Source organism: Sus scrofa, chromosome 7, assembly GCF_000003025.6.
Source record: "Sus scrofa isolate TJ Tabasco breed Duroc chromosome 7, Sscrofa11.1, whole genome shotgun sequence".
Taxonomy (NCBI): Eukaryota; Metazoa; Chordata; class Mammalia; order Artiodactyla; family Suidae; genus Sus; species Sus scrofa.
The window spans coordinates 67,501,540-67,520,172 of NC_010449.5; the positions used below are offsets into that span (position 1 = coordinate 67,501,540).

The 18,633-nt window shown below is 36.2% G+C and overlaps 1 protein-coding gene across 9 annotated transcripts in view; it reads right to left on the bottom strand.

The window, feature by feature from the left end:
• ARHGAP5 (Rho GTPase activating protein 5) overlaps window positions 1-18,633 on the bottom strand; it is a 137,225-nt gene that overhangs the window by 7,303 nt on the left and 111,289 nt on the right. For all 9 annotated transcript variants that reach the window (XR_002345868.1, XR_002345867.1, XM_021099176.1 and 6 more), the window contains 3 exons: window positions 7,418-7,495; window positions 4,225-4,356; window positions 1,970-2,075 (listed from right to left, as the gene is read on the bottom strand). Coding sequence is in view for 7 of the 9 variants with exons in the window: in XM_021099176.1 (XP_020954835.1) it covers window positions 1,970-2,075; window positions 4,225-4,356; window positions 7,418-7,495 (316 nt within the window). In the remaining 2 variants the exon portion in view is untranslated. The remainder of the gene's footprint in view (window positions 1-1,969; window positions 2,076-4,224; window positions 4,357-7,417; window positions 7,496-18,633) is intronic.

The window sequence follows — 18,633 nt, forward strand, 5'->3', positions numbered from 1 at the left end:
ATCACTGTGATTCTTTGAAAATGGTCTTCCCTTTGTTGCTTTTCCCTACTGTTTTTATTATTGTTGTTGTTTGTTTGTTAATTTTGCCACACCTGTGGCATGTGGAAGCTCCTGGGTTAGGGAGTGAACCTGTGCCACAGCAGTGACCCAAGCCACAGCAGTGACAATGCCAGATCCTTAACCTCCTGTACCACCAGCGAACTTTTTTTGGGGAATCCCTATTGTTTTTAATGAAGTCCAATTCTTATTTCAGCACTAAAATCGGGTCAGACAAAAATGCGTTCATGCACCATCCCTACACTCCGTATTGGGTAAGGTCTCCTATAGTACCCTGCACATATCTGTTAAACAGTGAGCCACTTGTATGGTAATTCGTCTTTTTTTTTTAAGGGCTGCACTTGTGGCACATGGAAGTTCCCAGGCTAGGGGTCAAATGTGAGCTGCAGCAAAGGCCTGTACCACAGCCATGGCAACACTAGATCTGAGCTGCATCTGCAACCTATGCTGCAGCTTGTGGCAACACAAGATCCTTACCCCAATGAGTGAGGCTAGGGATCAAACAGCATCCTCACAGAGACAATGTCAGGTCCTTAACCTGCTGAGCCACAAGAGGAACTATTTGTATGACAACTTTTAAAAGAGGAAATTCCACTAAGAATACTGCAATGCTATGTGTGCTGGTATTTTCTCAGGGATGCAAACTTCAGAAAAGGGTTACTGGAAGTACTAATATAATTTTATGCTACATAGATGGTAACAACAAAACTTTAAATATTGGTTATTATTCTCTTTTAAGAGGTATAGACTGAAATGTGTTTAGTATATACACTGACATTGTTAGTTAAAAAAAACCCAAACCCCAGGTCAATAAAATGTCAGTAGAAAATATGAAGGGTGTACTTTTGAAAAAACTAGTACAAATACTAATAATTCTATTCAATCTCAGTAATAATTTCACAAGGTGTTATTCTCACATTTATAGTTGAGAAAATCAAGATTTAGGAAAGCTAAGGCCCAAGGCCAAAGAACTCGAAATGTTTCAAACCAAGCCTATTTGGAAAAAAAAAACCCAAGAATAAAAAAAATATAAGATTAAAAACCATAAAAACCCATCCAAGCCCTTTTTAACTCCACAGTCTTGGCCTTTACGTTATTACATAATATTAATACTGCCTTTCATTTAAAAAAAGGCACTGGAAAGAGCATATTTTTAGAAAAAAGCATAAACTTAAAGCTTAATGTATTTAAAGCTTTTGATATAGGATTAATGTCCTGCATTTCAGTAACAATCAAGGTAGACAGTAATATGAATTCAAGCTTCTAATGAAATTTCACTATAAGGAATATCTAAACAAAATAAGCTAGACACACAAAAGAAACACAGTATAAAAAAAGGCAATTAAACCTCTTTTGGGGCGGGGGGGGGGGGCGCATGCCGGCAGCATGTGGAAGTTGTGCCAGGGATCAAAACCGAGCCATAGGAGGAACCCAAGAAGCTGCAGTGACAATGCCAGATCCTTAAGCTACTGTGCCACAAGAGAACTCCCAAACCTTTTAATAAGACTTGGATTCTAGACATAAGATATGTCACCTGGACATAGGATTTCTCTCTTTAAAACTCTATTTTTCCAACATCAAACAGGATAATTTGGTTAATTATCTAAATGTCCTTTCATAACTAAAATTCTAAGATTCTATAGAAGAGAACTGCTAAAGAACAGGAGAGACCAAAAAAATGTACTCACCACACTTAATTTATATAATCATTATATGTACAAAAGGGCCATATACTTTTCTTTAAACAAGCTGATGAAAAATCTATTTTAAAAATCCAGAAAAAATAATTCAGAGAACCAAAATTGAACGTGTGTTTAAATTAGTTGGTCTCCCTTTCTCTTATAGTCACCCAATTTATAAAGTTGCAGGTTTGAAATCTGGAGTGCATTTGCAAAAATGAAAAAGAAAATACCTGTTTAGATGTGTTATTATGTATCGGAATACGTCATAGTTAACAGGATGAAATTTCTTAACAATTTCTTTCAGTGCATGAAGACGTTCTGTTTTATCCGGTATTTCTGTAAAATTAAAGTAGTGAGGAATTTGTGTGAAACTCATACATTAAAAAATATCAATAAAGCTTCTTGTTATGCTCACTGTATGAGATAATTAAGACTGTATGAAGCATATTAGGAGAGGTAAATAAAAAAAACGAAGAAAATGTTCTAAAGAACCTGTTAATAAATACATTATCACCTGTTACAATAGCCTTTTCACAAGTAGAGCTAATAACTGAAAAGCAAGTCACTTGGGGATGGTAAAATGGGAAACGGTAAGTTAGTATTTTCTTAAGCAATTTGTATAACTACATAATGATTTAGAATTAATAAATTACCTATAAATCTGCCAGGCTCTTAATATTCAAGCTATAGTAGAGAGTAAATATTTTAGGCTTTGTGAAAAGTAAAACTGCTCAACCCTGCAGGTGCTACACAAAAGAAGCCACAGATAATATGTTAACAGGTGTGACTGTGTTTCAACACAACTTTAAAAGTCTCAAAATTTTCATATAATTTTAACATGCCATAAAATTTTCTTTTTCTTATAATTATTTTCAACCATTTAAAAATGTTAAAAACCATTCTTAGCTTGCAAGCCTTCCAAAAACTGCTAGCAAGCTGATTTTGGCCTGTAAGCCTTAAGTTTGCCAACACCCGATTTAAAGTATCATCTTATACTTATTTACCTATTTTTTTCTTTTATACAGCCATACCTGCGGTATATCGAAGTTCCTGGGCCAGGGGTTGAATAGGATCTGCAGCTGAAGCCTACACCACAGCCACAGCAACTCTGGATCTGAGCTGCATCTGGGACCTACACAACAGTTTACCAGCAATGCCAGATCCTTAACCCACTGAAGCACAAGGGGAACACTATCATATCTTATAATTGATTTTGCTTAACAAACATCTTTCTTCACAATCAGTACAAGCATTTAACTCAGTTACTTTCTTTCTTTCTTTTTTTTTTTTTTTTGTCTTTTGTCTTTTTTGTTGTTGTTTTGTTGTTGTTGTTGTTGCTATTTCTTGGGCCGCTCCCGCGGCATATGGAGGTTCCCAGGCTAGGGGTTGAATCGGAGCTGTAGCCACCGGCCTACGCCAAAGCCACAGCAACTCAGGATCCGAGCCGCGTCTGCAACCTACACCACAGGTCATGGCAACGCCGGATCGTTAACCCACTGAGCAAGGGCAGGGATCGAACCCGCAACCTCATGGTTCCTAGTCGGATTCGTTAACCACTGCGCCACGACGGGAACTCCTCAGTTACTTTCTAAATTTATGCATTTATCAAACAAGATAACTGAAATGTGGTGTGCTGTAAATGGGAGAGAAGGGAATGCTTTACTGCTTATTCATTTTATTCCAAAATAACAATGGGCTTTCTGGAGGAGGCAAACCTGTATTCCAACTTACGGTAGTAACATAACCAAGCACTGACAAAATTCTCATATATCACCTGTTACTTTTTAATCAGCCCTCAAAAATTTCCTAAGTAGGAAAGTTCTGACACTACAGTTTATGGTCAAGAAGGAAGAAAATCAAAGCTATCAACTGAACTATTCCTAGTTTACATATGAGAGTATATATAAGGAAACCGTATCTTGCGGCAACATACTGAAGTGGCTTTTAATAAAAAGAAAATTAATTGAGAACTTTAACAATCAGACTCATAAGAAAGTAGTCTTATTTTAAAAAGCTTGAAGACTTATAATCAAAAGGAGTCATTAAAGAGAATTATTTAGAAACTACACTAATTTTAGCCATTTGGAACAGAGTGCAGATTAAGCACTGTGTTACTGGATACTGAAACAGAACTTCTGACTCATTTTCTGGTAAAAAATGAGTATTTGGTTAATAGAAACATCGGGATGAATGATGATGCCATAGATACATTCACTTGAAGAATTTTTTCTTGCAATGTCTTTGAGTTTGAATTAAAAAAACAAACCTCAAACTTCTAATACAATGATCTAACTTCTAGGATCACCTTGTCACACGGGAGGCTAGCTAAAACTTCATTTAAAGGAAAATACCTTTAAAAAACATTCTAGAAGCTAAATTTTTATTAGCTATATATTCTAGCAAATGACCAATTTTAACTCACAGAAATCAATGCACAAAATCCACTATCATCATCCCTCTGATAAAAAAGGAGGCTTACACTTACTTGCTGCTTCCAATAGATCTGGGTGAAGAGAATATGGAATTAAAGGATCTGGAAGATCTGCAAAGAAAGCTTTAAGAGCACCAGCTACAGCATTTACTGTTACTTCCATTGATACTAGACTGATATTATGATCTACAAGACAAAAAACAAAATTAAAATTTATAGTCTATACAATAAAATTAAAATTTATTACAAGAGAAGTAAGCTAAATAGGTACTTTTAGATTCAAAGACATTTAAGTGTTCTGATTAATCACATTTCTTTACAGGTTAATCCATCTCTCCCTCATTGTTTTTGTGGGGTATTTTGGCCACAACCATAGCATGTGTTAAGTTGCTGGGCCAGGGACTGAACCCAAGCTGCTGCAGTGACCATGCCAGATCCTCAACCTGCTACAGCACAAGAGAACTCCTCTCATTGTTTTAATATAAGTTTGCCTGACAAACTATAGATTAAGAGAAGAGAAAACCAAGCAAGAATCATTTTTTGTTACAATAAAAAATGCTATTAGGCTTATTAGTATATGAACAATATTAGTTTTCACTTATATCTCTTTCTCTGTTTTTTAAAAATCCTTCTAAGTCATCTTGTTTACATAAGCTATTTAAAAAAGGCTATAAGGAAATAGACAAAAGATAGGAATCATGCATATAAATTCAGGTTTTGATCTTTTAACTTATACTTAAATTTTTAAGTATAAAACAGTTCAAACACTTACCAGTGAAGTTCTGACTTAAAAAGAATGGAACTTAATAAAGGTATAATATAAGGTTAATCTGCTATTTAAAAAGTGATACTTTATTATAAATATAATGAATATTTATGATAGAAAATATATACTTATAAAAAAGGAAAAAATTATCCCCGGCACCCAGAGACAATCGTTTACACTTTAGCATGTTTCCTTTTAATCCTTGCTTGCTCATTAAAGAAATAAAAGACAGGAGTTCCCGTAGTGGCTCAGGGTTAATGAACCCAAGCTAGTATCCATGAGGATGCGGGTTCGATCCCTGACCTTACTCAGTGGATTAAGGATTCAGTGTTGCCATGAGCTGTGGTGTAGGTTGCAGACGCAGCTCAGACCCTGTGCTGCTGTGGTTCTGGCACAGGTCTGACTGGATGCCTAGCCTGGGAACCTCCATATGCCATGGGTGCAGCCCTAAAAAGAAGGAAAAAAAAAAAAAAAAAGACAAATCATATATAGATTTTATTTTGGATTTCACTTTTAAGACATTATCTGTTATTAAAGCCACCTTTAAAAACTTTTTTGGGGCAGCCAGGTAACATTTTGTTGTAATTTCAAACTTGCAGAAAATTTGCAAAAATAATAAAAATACAAAGAACTCATATATACCCTTAACCAAGAATCACCAATTACTTTTTGCCCTACATAAACAATTAATGGCTATAAAACATCCTCCCAGATTTAAAAATTTACATAATATTCTACTACTGAACATTTAGATTTATTTCATTTAAAAATATAAAGATGTTACGATAAAAACTTTTATGTACTAAAGCTTATTTTCTTAGGGAGGCTACATTCTTTGTAATAAGAGTTATTAGCCAATGAACGTTTAATGTGGTGTCTAACACACCAAAAACTGATCATGTGCATTATCTAGTTATTCCTCAGTTACTCTTATAGCATTCCTCATCTAGATTTGAAAAAGCTGAGATTGAGAAAGATTAACTTCATAGGTCACAAAGACACCCAGTAAGTGGCAAAACCAGAAAGTCTAATTTAGAGACTGGTACTGGAATTAACTACTCTTCCTTTATTCTGGAAGTGAAACTGTACTGATTTCAAATGTAAAATCTAAAGTTTCTCTAAGAAAGTATTTTTTAAAAATGAAATACTAGATAATACTCTTTTAAAGCACGAAACACACACACACCACTCAACAACTGATGCTTTACTGTTTCAACACAATAAATCTTCATTATTTTACCTGGCTATCTAGTATTCTACTTACAAACATGAGTGGTCCCCCACCCTTAAAAAAAAATTACAAACAAGGCTGCAGTAAGTATCTTAGTATGCTTACACAAGGACTTCTGTAACATATATTTACAAATGGAACTTCCTTAGCAAAGCTACCTTAAATACCCACAACCTACAGTGTACAATAAAATTGCTTGCCTACATCCTCGAGACAATCTTTTGCACTCTCATAATGAAATACATACAATCTATAAACCATAATGGAAAGGAATATTACAAAAACAATATATATGTGTATAACTAAGTCACTTTGTTGTACAGCAGAAATTAACATAACACTGTAAATTAACTATACTTCAATTTAAAACAAAGTTATGCTTAAAAATTTTCTTAGATACAATCTTTTGTTTTAATTTTTATTTATCATTGACAGAGACTGAGCATATTTTCATGCTTGCTGATTGCTTTCTTCTGATATGAACTGCTTAATTAAGCAAAAAAATTCCACAGCCACTTCAAGTCTACAGTTTGTCTCCTGATTTTGTTTGCTTTATTCCCTGTTTTATACATAAGTTTTTCCTTTTTAGGCAATCCCGTTTATCATCTTGTTTATCATCATGCTTTCTAGGTGTCATATCAAGTTTAGGCCTCTCCCTATTCCAAGATTATAAATATATTCACTCATTTTTCTTCCTAGTACCTAGTTTTGACATTCTGCATTTAATCTTTGATCTCATATAGAATTTACTTTAATATGAGTAGGGAATTCAGATTTGTTTTAACGGTTTCTAACGGTTAGTTAGCTGGCCCAATACCATGAGTTAAAAAAAAAAAATTAATTGCATCTTTAATTAAGTACCATCTCTAATATTACAAAGATAATGATGTGTCAAAACTCAATTTATTGCTTTTCAAATTCTGGTAATGGACTTACAGCTCTCTTGTTTCTTTTTCTTTCCTTCTTTTTTTTGGCCCTGCCCATGCTGTGTGGAAGTGTGGGGTTAGGGATCAAAACCATGCCACAGCAGTGACCTGCTGCAGGGACAACATCAGATCCTTAACCTGGTGTACCACAAGGGAACTCTGCTCTCCTATTTCTTCACTCTGCTATCCATTCCATTAAACACATCTAATTCTACTTCATAACTTTCTCCCCTCAATATCCATATGCTTTGGAGGTTTTCATATGAAATTCCAAAAAAGAAAATAATAAAACAATGATTTTATTTTATGTAATTATCTTCTTACCTTGATCAAACTGCTTTTGAATATTATCTTGATCAGTTTTGTTTCCACTAACACGGTAGAGTCCCTCAGTACATAATCCTAAAAAAAATAAATAAAAGTAGTAGACTTTTAAATGTGCATGTGTATCTAAAACAAACATACCTAACTTTATGAACATCTTAGGGGCTTATAAAATATAATGGCAAAACACTTTCAATAAAGTATTTTTGAGCATTTCACTTAAAATAAATTCTTAATGAACTGTCTTAGTTTTAAACCATGTGGCTGCACAGGTCCAAGCAAAATGAGAAAAAACACGTTTCTCCTTATTTCTTCCACACACAGCAAAAAATTCCTGAGCAATATATTAAAAAAAAAAAAAAGGAAGAAATCAAAAGACTGAAAAGTATAGAGGTGAACTGAATAGCAACCTTAGAACAACATGACAGTGCATTCCTTGGGTTTTCTTTTTGCCTCTTATATATCCTGAACCAGGCAATAAAGAAGCCTACAAACCCAGAAATAGCAATGAGCACAGGCAAAAACCAAAAAACAAAACAAATGCAAACACTCAAAACGGCACTCAGAAAACCAACAAGAAACGTCTGCTCTCTCTAGTGAAAAGGATTGGGAAGTGCTGCCTAGCAAGCAGTAACTTTTTGCTATTTGCCCTTACTCCAGCTAAACACCATGGAACCCACACCTCTTCAATCATATTGGTGGCAACCAAGTGAGGAGACTAGAATTCTACCTCTGCCAGCAGTAACAAAGGTTCCCCTTGTGCTCTGTAGTGTCAGAAGGGTCAAAGCAAAGAGCTTGGACTTCTACAACACCTTGAGGTAAGAGGTATCACATGGTATTCAACAGAGGCCGGTGGAGATCAAGTACAGAGGGGAATCTACCCTCATCTACACCCCCCAACACCTTTTGCGCTTTTTAGGGCCACACCTGAAGCATACAGAAGTTACCAGGTTAGGGGTCAAGTTGGAACTGCAGCTGCTGGCCACAGCCACACCAATGCTGGATCCTTAACCCACTGAGCAAGGCCAGGGACTGAATGCTCATCCCTCATGGATACCAGTCAGGTTTGTTACTGCTGAGCCAGAATGGGAACTCCCACCTCCCACTTTGAGGTAATGAGTTAGCCTTCCTTCCGAGCTGCAGCAGGGTCAGAGGAAGCCTACTAAAATAGATTTAAATAAGACCCAGTTTCATAGCAAGGTATCCAAAATGCCCAGAATACAATGATAATAAAACTAAAATCTTTCATCATACCAAGAACCAAGAAAATCTCAACTTGAATGAGAAAAAGACTATTAACAGACACCAGATGTCAGTGGTGGAAATATCTGACAAAGATAGAGCATCCACCATAAAAAAACAATTGTAAACACATTTGAAACCAACTTCCCAATAGAAAGTTTCAGCAAGGAAAGAGAAATATAAGGAACAACTAAATGGAAATTTTAGAACTAAAAAATACGATAATGGAAACAACAAATTCAGTGAATGGGATCAATAGTAGAGATGACAGAGTAATAAGTGAATCTGAAGACAAATAATTAGAAATTATTCAACCTAAAGAATATAAAGAAATCAGACCAAAAATTAAAGAGCCTCAGAATGTTGCAGGACAATAAGAAAGAGACTCAATTTGATATGGTATTATCAAATGTCTTATCACAAGCAGAAAAAAAAAAAATCAATAGAAAGGTATATTTTGTCCAAATTATTCCTGGACCAATGTCAAGGCCTTTGTATGGGACAATATATTAATTCCTTCTAATTTTTCATTAGATTAACTTATTTTATGGTATTTTATTTTGCAAGTATCTCTTTTTTCTTCTTTTTGCTTTTTAGGGCCACACCCCTGCCTATGGAGGGCTCAAATCGGAGCTACAGCTGATGGCCTACACCACAGCCACAGCAATGCCAGATACAAGCCGCGTCTGCAACCTTCACCACAGCTCACGGCAACACCAGATCCTTAACCCACTGAGCGAGGCCAGGGATCAAATCCGCAACCTCATGTCGCTTCCACTGCACCACAACTGGAACTCCTGCAAAAGTCTTTATATATGAAGCTATGAAAGGGGAACAAAGTGTATTTCATCCTGGGGGGGAAAATCAATATTCAAAAATTCATGAACATAAAGGGAGTAAAACCCACTGACAAGAGTTTCACAGATCAAAATTATTAAATCCTACATTTGAACTTTAGCTAAGAACTATGGCAGACACCACTAAATAATAAAAATTATTGTCATCTACAGTGGGACAAAATGACCTCCTACCTAACGGATACAATGAGCTTATTAGGATACAATTATCACTTTGGTGATATTTCTAACAAAAATGCATAATTTGAATCTAATAATGAAGAAATAGGAGCTTCTAAATTGAAGGAGAAAAGGCCCACTTGTATAGTAAAATGCCAGCCAATAAACATGAAATATAAGAGATTTAAAAATTCATCAATGGAAGCTAAAACTAGTGGCTGAAAGTCTGATGATAATCTCAAAGCTAAAAAAAAAAAAAAAAAAAAAAAGAGGCTGAGCAACTCTTCTAAATTAAAAGTGCTAAAAAAGACATGATTACTAAATTAAGCACACCTATATTAGATTCTGGACTATCACTCTAATAAAGTATTTAAAATGACGAAAATATCAACAAAGTTGATAAGATTGAGAAAAAACTTTGCTAAATGAAAATCATAAGGAGTTTAATCATACCTGCTGAAAATCCTGTATTCAATTTATTAAAAACTGAGTTATATGAAAAAAAAACCTCAACAATCCAGATGTGAATTATCCATGTTTAAGACTTCAATCATCCAAAGTAATTATCCTAGGCCTCCAAGTAATAAAGGCATTAGAAATCTAAATCTAACTCAGTATTCTAAAACTATATTTAAAATAACCTTTTAACCAAGTATCATCATCTTTTTTTCTTTTATTAGAAAGGTAACCAAACCTTATACTTCAAAGAACTCTTGATATCTGAAGTTCTAAAATGGTCTAAGTTCTGTTTGAGTTATTAATAGGCACAAAAGAAGGGTTTCACTGAACTCATAAAACAGGTTACAAAGGATAAAGGAGAAGGTGTGTAAATAATCCACAAATCAGATACATATGTCCATGGGAGATGGCATCAGCAAAAGAGATGGAGAAAGGAATTTTGGGGCTTTGTTCCCCCACAAAATCCACCAGTGAGTAGTCCGAAGTGTCAGAACCAACTTTTGCTGAATTCTGGAATCTAGTTTTTTAAAAAATCACAAGTATAAGGCTGAGTGAAGAAAGAAACTTTAACCTGTCCCTGCACCCCACCCCCCATCTTAGATTGGCAATGATCATGAGGAAGGCAGCTCGCACTGTGGGTTTAGGCTGCAAGTGCCAGAGGCAGAAACACCAATCTTATTTTCAAAGAACTGTAGTTGTGGATTTTGACCTGCCTGGTAACTCCCAGAAGAAACAGCACAGAGGCTTGCCTATGTTTCACTGTATTAAAATATTCAAAAACTCTTATTTTGAACCAAAAAATTAAAAGACATGGAAAGAAGCAAAACAGTATGGTTCATTCCAGGAAAAAAAAAAGTCAATAGAAAAGTGTCCACCAGGAAACCTAGTCACTGAATTTACTAGACAAAGAATTTAGATTAACCTTTTAAAATGCACAAAGAGCTACAGGAAACCATGAACAAAGAGTTAAAGAAAACCAGAAGAGCAGTTCCTGTTGCAGCACATCGGAAATGAATCCGAGTAGGAACCATGATGTTGGAGGTTCGAACCCTGGCCTCACTCAGTAGGCTAAGGATCTGGCACTGCCATGAGCTGTGGTATGGGTCACAGACATGGCTCGTATCAGGCATAGCAGTGGCTATGGCGTAGGCCGACAGCTGTAGCTCTGATTCAGTCACTAGCCTGGGAACCTTCATATGCCGTGGGTGTGGCTAAAAAGCAAAAAAAAAAAAAAGAAAAAAAAGAAAAAAGAAAAAGAATAAAGAAAAACCAGGAGAATGACTTACCAAACAGAGGTTATCAATAAATATACAGAAATTATAAGAACACCAAAATCTGGAACTGAAAAGTATAATAACTACAACGAAAAACATACTAGAGTGTTTTAACAGTGAATTTTAGCAGGTAGAAGAAACAATTGATGAACTTTAAGATTAGTTAAAGTTTTCCAGTATAGGAAAAAAGAAAGAATGAAAAAAAAATGAACACAGCCAAAGAGACTTCTGAGATTCTAATAAGCATACCAACACATGCATATTTCCCAGATGTGAAGAATACTATGTGAAAAAACAACGGCTGAAAATTTCCAAATATGAAAAAGAAACCTACAAATCTATACATCCAAAAAGTTCAATGAACTGAAAACAGGATGAACTTACAGATAGCTATACTGCAAGAAACAAGAGAATCAAGCAACTTGTTGTATACTAGGAATTCACAATAAGATTAACAGCCTATCTCCCTTCAGAAACCACAGACTTTAAAGGGCAATATAGGGTGATATAAAGTCCTGAAGCAAACTAACAACCAAGAACTCTGAATCTAGCAAAAAAAAAAGCATTCAAAAATAAAGGAGGAAATTAAGAAGGTGGAGTTGAAGGACCAGAGATCACCTTCTCTCATGAAAATAACAAAATCACAACCAACTACTGAGCAACCTTCAACAAAACAGAGACTAGAAACTATCAAAAAGATATCCTACTCCAAAAGACTGAGAGGAGGCCACATCGAGACAGTAAGAAGGGCGATTAAAAGATATAAGCAACTACATATCTTCTGGGTGGGCGGCCCACAGATGGGAAAGTAACTATATTACAGAGGCTCACCCATGGGAGTGAGAGTTCCAAGCCCCACATCAGGTTCCCACTCCTGGGGGTCTGGGATTGGGAGGAGGAGTCAACAGAGCAATTGGCATTGAGGGCCAGTGGGGCTTCTGCAGAGGAGCTCCACGGGACTGGGGGAAATGGAGACTCCACTCTTGAAATGTGCACACAGGCTTTTGTGTGCACTGGGTCCCAGGGCAAAGCAGACACTTCATAGGAATTTGGGTCAGACATACATGAGGTTTTAGACAATCACCTGGGAAAACAGGGGGTGACATAGCTCGTTTTGAGGGAAGGACACTGGAGGCTAAGGTCTTGGGGATAATTACCAGTGCGAACTCATAGGTGGCCATACTCTTCTAGAGGTGGCCATTTTGGAAAAATCTGGCCCAACCCATCAGGGCCGAGAAGCCTCAGACCAAACAACAAGCCAGGGGGGAACACAGCCCCACCCATCAGCAAACAGGCTGCCTAAAGACTCCCCCCCCACCCGACCCCCCAGACACACGGCTGCCTCTAATCACACCCAAAGACAAAGGCCCATCCATCAAAGGAATAAGCATTAGCTCCACCTACCAGTGGGCAGGTACCAGTCCCTTTCATTAGGAAGCCTGCAGCAAGCCCCCATACTAACTTCAGCCAAAGGGGAACAGACACCAGAAGCAAGAAAGGGTACAACCATATTGTGTACAAAAAGGATATCACACTAAAAATCTATACAAAACGGGAGTTCCCGTCATGGCGCAGTGGTTAACGAATCTGACTAGGAACCATGAGGTTGCAGGTTCGGTCCCTGCCCTTGCTCAGTGGGTTAACGATCCGGCGTTGCCATGAGCTGTGGTGTAGGTTGCAGACGCGGCTCGGATCCTGAGTTGCTGTGGCTTTGGTGTAGGTCGGTGGCAACAGCTCCGATTCAACCCCTAGCCTGGGAACCTCCATATGCCGCGGGAGCGGCCCAAGAAATAGCAACAACAACAACAACAACAAAAAGACAAAAAAGACAAAAAAAAAAAAAAAAATCTATACAAAACGAAAAAGCAGAGAATTATGACTCAGATATAGGAACAAGAACAAACCCCAGAAAACAGTTAAGCGATCTGGAGATTACCAAACTTAATGAAAAAGAATTTAGACTAATGATAGTAAAGATAATTCAAGATCTTGGAAATAAATTGGAGGCAAAGATTCATAAATTACAAGAAACAATGAACAAAGAAATAGAAGATTTAAAGATGAAGTGAGTAGAGATACAAAATACAATAACTGAAATAAAAAGTTCACTACAAGGAAGCAACAGAAGGCAGAACAATGAATATGTGAGGCGGAAGACAGAATGGTGGAAATCACTGACACAGAACGGAAAAGAGAAAAAAGACTGAAAAGAAATGAAGACCGCCTAAGAGAAATCTGGGACAACTGTAAATGCATAAACATCCATATTATAGGGGTGCCAGAAGACGATGAGAGGAAGAGCCAGAGAAAATATTTGAAGAGATAATAGCTGAAAACTTCCCAAACATGGGGAAGGAATAACTCACTCAAATCCAGGAAGCATAACCACCATATAAAACAAATCCAAGCAGGAACACCCCAAGACACATTTAAATCAAACTGACCAACATTAAATACAAAGAGAAAATACTGAAAGCAGCTAGGGAAAAGAAACAAATAACATACAAGGGAACCCTGACACAGTTATTAGCTGATTTTTCAGCAGAAACCCTCTAGGACAGAAGGTAGTGGCACAATATACTCAAAGTGAGGAAAGGAGAAAATTTCCAACCAAGATTACCCAGCAAGGCTCTCTTTTCAGATTTGAAGGAAAAATCAAAAGCTTTACAGACAAGCAAAAGCTAAGAAAATTCAGCACCACTAAACCATCTTTACAACAAATACTAAAGCAATTTCTCCAGGTAGAAAAGAAAAAGCCGCAACTAGAAACAAAAATATTACAAATGAAAAGGCTCACCAGTAAAGGCATACATATAATAGTAAAGGTAGGAAATCATCCACACACAAATATGCTACCAAACCCAGAAATCATGAGAAGAGGAGGGTACAAATGCAGGATACTGCAGATGCACTTGCAATTAAGAGACCAACAATCTGAAACAATCTTGTGTGTGTATATATATATATATATATATATATACATATATATATATATATATATATATATGCTCAGATATCAAAACCTCACAGTAAATGCAAACCAAAATTCTACAATAGATACACAAATAAGAAAAAGCAATCCAAACACAGCACTGTCATCAAACCACAACAGAAGAGAACAAGGGAAGAAAAAAGACCAACAAAAAGAAAACCAAAACAATGAATAAAATCGCAGTAAGAACATACATATCAGTAATTACCTTAAATGTAAATGGACCAAATGCCCCAACCAATAGACATAGATTGGCTGAATGGATACAAAAACAAGACCCTTATATATGTTGTTTTCAAGAGACATATTTTGGTTCTAGGGACACACACAAATCGAAAATGAGAGGATGGAAGAAAATATTCCATGAAAGAAGAAATCAAAAGAAAGCCAGAGTAGCAATACTCACTTCAGACAAAATAGACCTTAAGAATGTTACAAGAGACAAAGAGGGTCATTATACAATGATCAAAGGATCAGTCCAAGAAAAAGATACAACAAATGTAAATACATATGCACCTAACATAGGAGCACCTCAATATATAAGGCAACTGGTCACATCCTTAAAAGGAGAAACTGACAATAACAGGATAATAGTGGGGGACTTTAACACCCCACTCATAGCAACTAACAGATCATCCACACAGAAAATCAACAAAGAAACACAGGCCTTAAATAAGGCATTAGATCAGATAGACTTAATAGATATCTATAGCATATTCCATCCAAAAGCAGCAGAAAACACATTCTTCCCAAGTGCACATGGAACATTCTCTAGGCTAGATCACACTCTGGGCCACAAATCAAGCCTCAGCAAATTTAAGAAAACTGAGACAATCAAGCATCTTTTGTGACAACAATGCTTTAAGACTAGGAAGCAACAAGAAAAAAAAACCCACAAATGTGGAAACTAAACAACATGCTACCAAACAACCAACAGACCAGTGAAGAAAACAAAGAGGAAATTACAAAATACCTCGAAGCAAATGACAACAAAGACACAAAAATCCAAAACCTACGGAATATAGCAAAATAAATTTAAGAGGGAAGTTTATAGCATACAAGCCTACCTCACGAAACAGGAAAAATCTCTAATTAAAAAAACCTAACTTTGCACCTAAAGCAACTAGAAAAAGAACAGGCAAAACCCAAAGTTAGCAGAAAGAAATCAGAGTAGAAAATCAGAGTAGAAATCAATGAAATAGAAACAAAAAATACCATAGAAAAGATCAATGAAACTAGAAGCTGGTTCTTTCAAAATATCAACAAAATCGATAAACCCTTAGCCAGACTCAATTATTAAACTGAGAGTAGACTCAATTTAATAAAATTAGAAATGAAAAAGAAGTTACAACAGACATCACAGAACTGTAAAGGATCTTAAGAGACTTCTACAAGCCACTATATGCCAATAAAATGGACAACCTTAAAGAAATGGACATATTCTTAGAAAGGTACAATCTTCCAACACTAAACCAGGAAGAAATTAAATTAAAAAAATGAGTACTGAAATTGAAACTGATTAAAAAACTTTCAACAAACAAAAGTCCAGGACCAGGTGGCTTCACAGGTGAATTCTATCAAATATTTAAAGAGTTAACACCTATCCTTCTAAAGCTATTTCAAAAATTGCAGAGGAAGGAATACTCCTAAACTCATTCTATGAGGCCACCATCACTCTGACACCAAAACCAGACAGGGATACCACAAAAAAAGAAAACTAGAGGTGAGTATCACTGATGAACACAGATGCAAAAATCCTCAACAAAGTACTAGCAATCCGAATCCAGCAATACATTAAAAGGATTGCACATGATGATCAAGTGGGATTTATCCCAAGGATGTAAGGATTTTTCAATATCTACAAATTAATGAGTGTGATACACCACATTAACAAATTGAAGAATAAAAGCCAGGAGATTCTCTAGATGCAGAAAAAGCTTTTGACAAAATCCAACACCCATTTCTGATAAAAAACCTTCCAGAAAGTGGGCACAGAGAGAACCTACTTCAACATAATAAAGGCCATATATAACAAATCCAAAGCTAACATCCATCACTCTCAAAAATGGCAAAAAAGCTGAAAGAATTCCTGCTAAGATCAGGAACAAGACAAGGATGGGTGCTTTTGTCACTACTATTACAACATAGTTTTGGAAGCCCCAGCCATGGCAATCAAAGAAGAAAAAGAAATAAAAGAATCCAAATTGGAAAGGAAGAAGTAACACTATTAGTGTTTGCAGAAAACAAGACACTATACCTAGAAAATCCTAAAGACACTACCAGAAAACTGTTAGAGCTCATCAATGAATTTGGTCAAGTTGTTGGATACAAAATTAATACAAAGAATCAACTGCATTTCTATATACTAAAAAAAAAAGATCAGAAAGGGAAATTAGGGGAAAAAATTCCATTTTACTGTAACATCAAAAAAACTAAAATACCTAGAAATAAACCTACCTAGAGACAGAAGACCTGTACTCTGAAAATGACTATACTACCCAAGCCAATCTACAGATTCAATATAATCCCTATTCAATTAACAATGGCATTTTTTACAGAACTAGAACAAAATACCTCAAAGTTTGTTTGGAAGCACAAAAAACCCTGAATAGCCAAAGCAACCCTGAGAATGAAAAATGGAGCTGGAGGAACTAGGCGCTCTGATTTCAGATTATATTGCAAAGCTACAGTCACCAAAACAGTATGGTACTGGCACAACAACAGAAAGATACATATTGGAACAGGATAGAAAGCCCAGAACTAAACCCACACACACACAAACAATCAACTTATCTATGACAGAAAAGGCAAGAAAATACAATGGAGGAAAAAAACCAGTCCTTTCAGTAAGTGGTGCTGGGAAAACTGGACAACGTCATCCAAAACAAGGAAATTAGAACATTCTCTAATACCACACAAACAAATAAATTCAAAATGGATTAAAGACCTAAAGGTAAGACCATATACTATATAAAACTCAGAAGAAAACAAAGGCTAAACACTCTCTGACATAAATCACAGCAATATCTTCTCAGATCCACCTCCTAGAGGAATGACAATACAAATAAAAATAAACAAAGTGGACTTAACTTGAAAGGTTTTTCATAGCAAAGGAAACCCTGAACAAAATGAAAAGACAACCCACAGAATGGGAGAAAATATCTGCAAATGAAGCAACTTCAAGGGATTAATCTCCAAAATATATAAATACCTCCTGCAGCTCAACACCAAAAAAAACCCAAAGAACCCCATCAAAAAATGGGCAGAAGATCTAAACAAATCATTAGTTATTAGAGAAATGCAAATCAAAACTACTATGAGGTACCACCTTACACCAGCCACAATGGCCATCATCAAAAAGTCTACAAACAATAAATGCTGAAGAGGGTATGGAGAAAAGGGAATCCTGTTAAGCTGTTGGTGGGAATGTAAACTGGGTGCAACCACTATGGAAAACAGTATGGAGATTCCTCAAAAAACCAAAAATAAAATTACCACGTGACCCAGCAATCCCACTCCTGGGCATCTATCAGGAGGAAACCATGACTCAAAAAGATACATGTACCCCAATGTTCACTGCAGCACTGTACACAATAGCCAAGACATGGAAGCAACCTAAATGTCCGCTGACAGGAGTGGATAAAGATGTGGTACATATACATAATGGAAAATTAGTCATAAAAAGAAATGAAATTATGACATCTGCAGCAACATGCATGGATGTAGAAATTGTCATGCTAAGTGAAGTTAGTGAGACAGTGAGATCCACGATCTCACAGAAATGTTGTAAAATTAGGTTTTGATGGTGGTTGTACAACTATAAATATGACAACTTTATTGAATTAAAATAAATAAATAATATGTATGTATAGAAAGATGCTCCTAAAGAAAAAATAAAGGAGGAGTTCCTGTTGTGACTCTATGGGTTAAGAACTAGATACAGTGTCCATGATGATGCAGGTTCAATCCCTGGCCTTGCCCAGTGCATTAAGGATCTGGCATCGCCATAAGCCGCAGCACACCTAGCCTATATGGCTTGGTTCTGGTGTTGCTGTGGTTGTGGCATAGGCTGTCAGTTGCAGCTCCAATGTGACCTCTAGCCTGGGACCTTCCATATGCCACAGGTATGGCCCTAACAAAAATTAAAAATTAAAAAAAGTTCTATATATGTTGCAGGAACAGCCTTATTAAAAAGAAAAAAAAAAGGGTGTAGGGAAATTAAGATATTCTTTG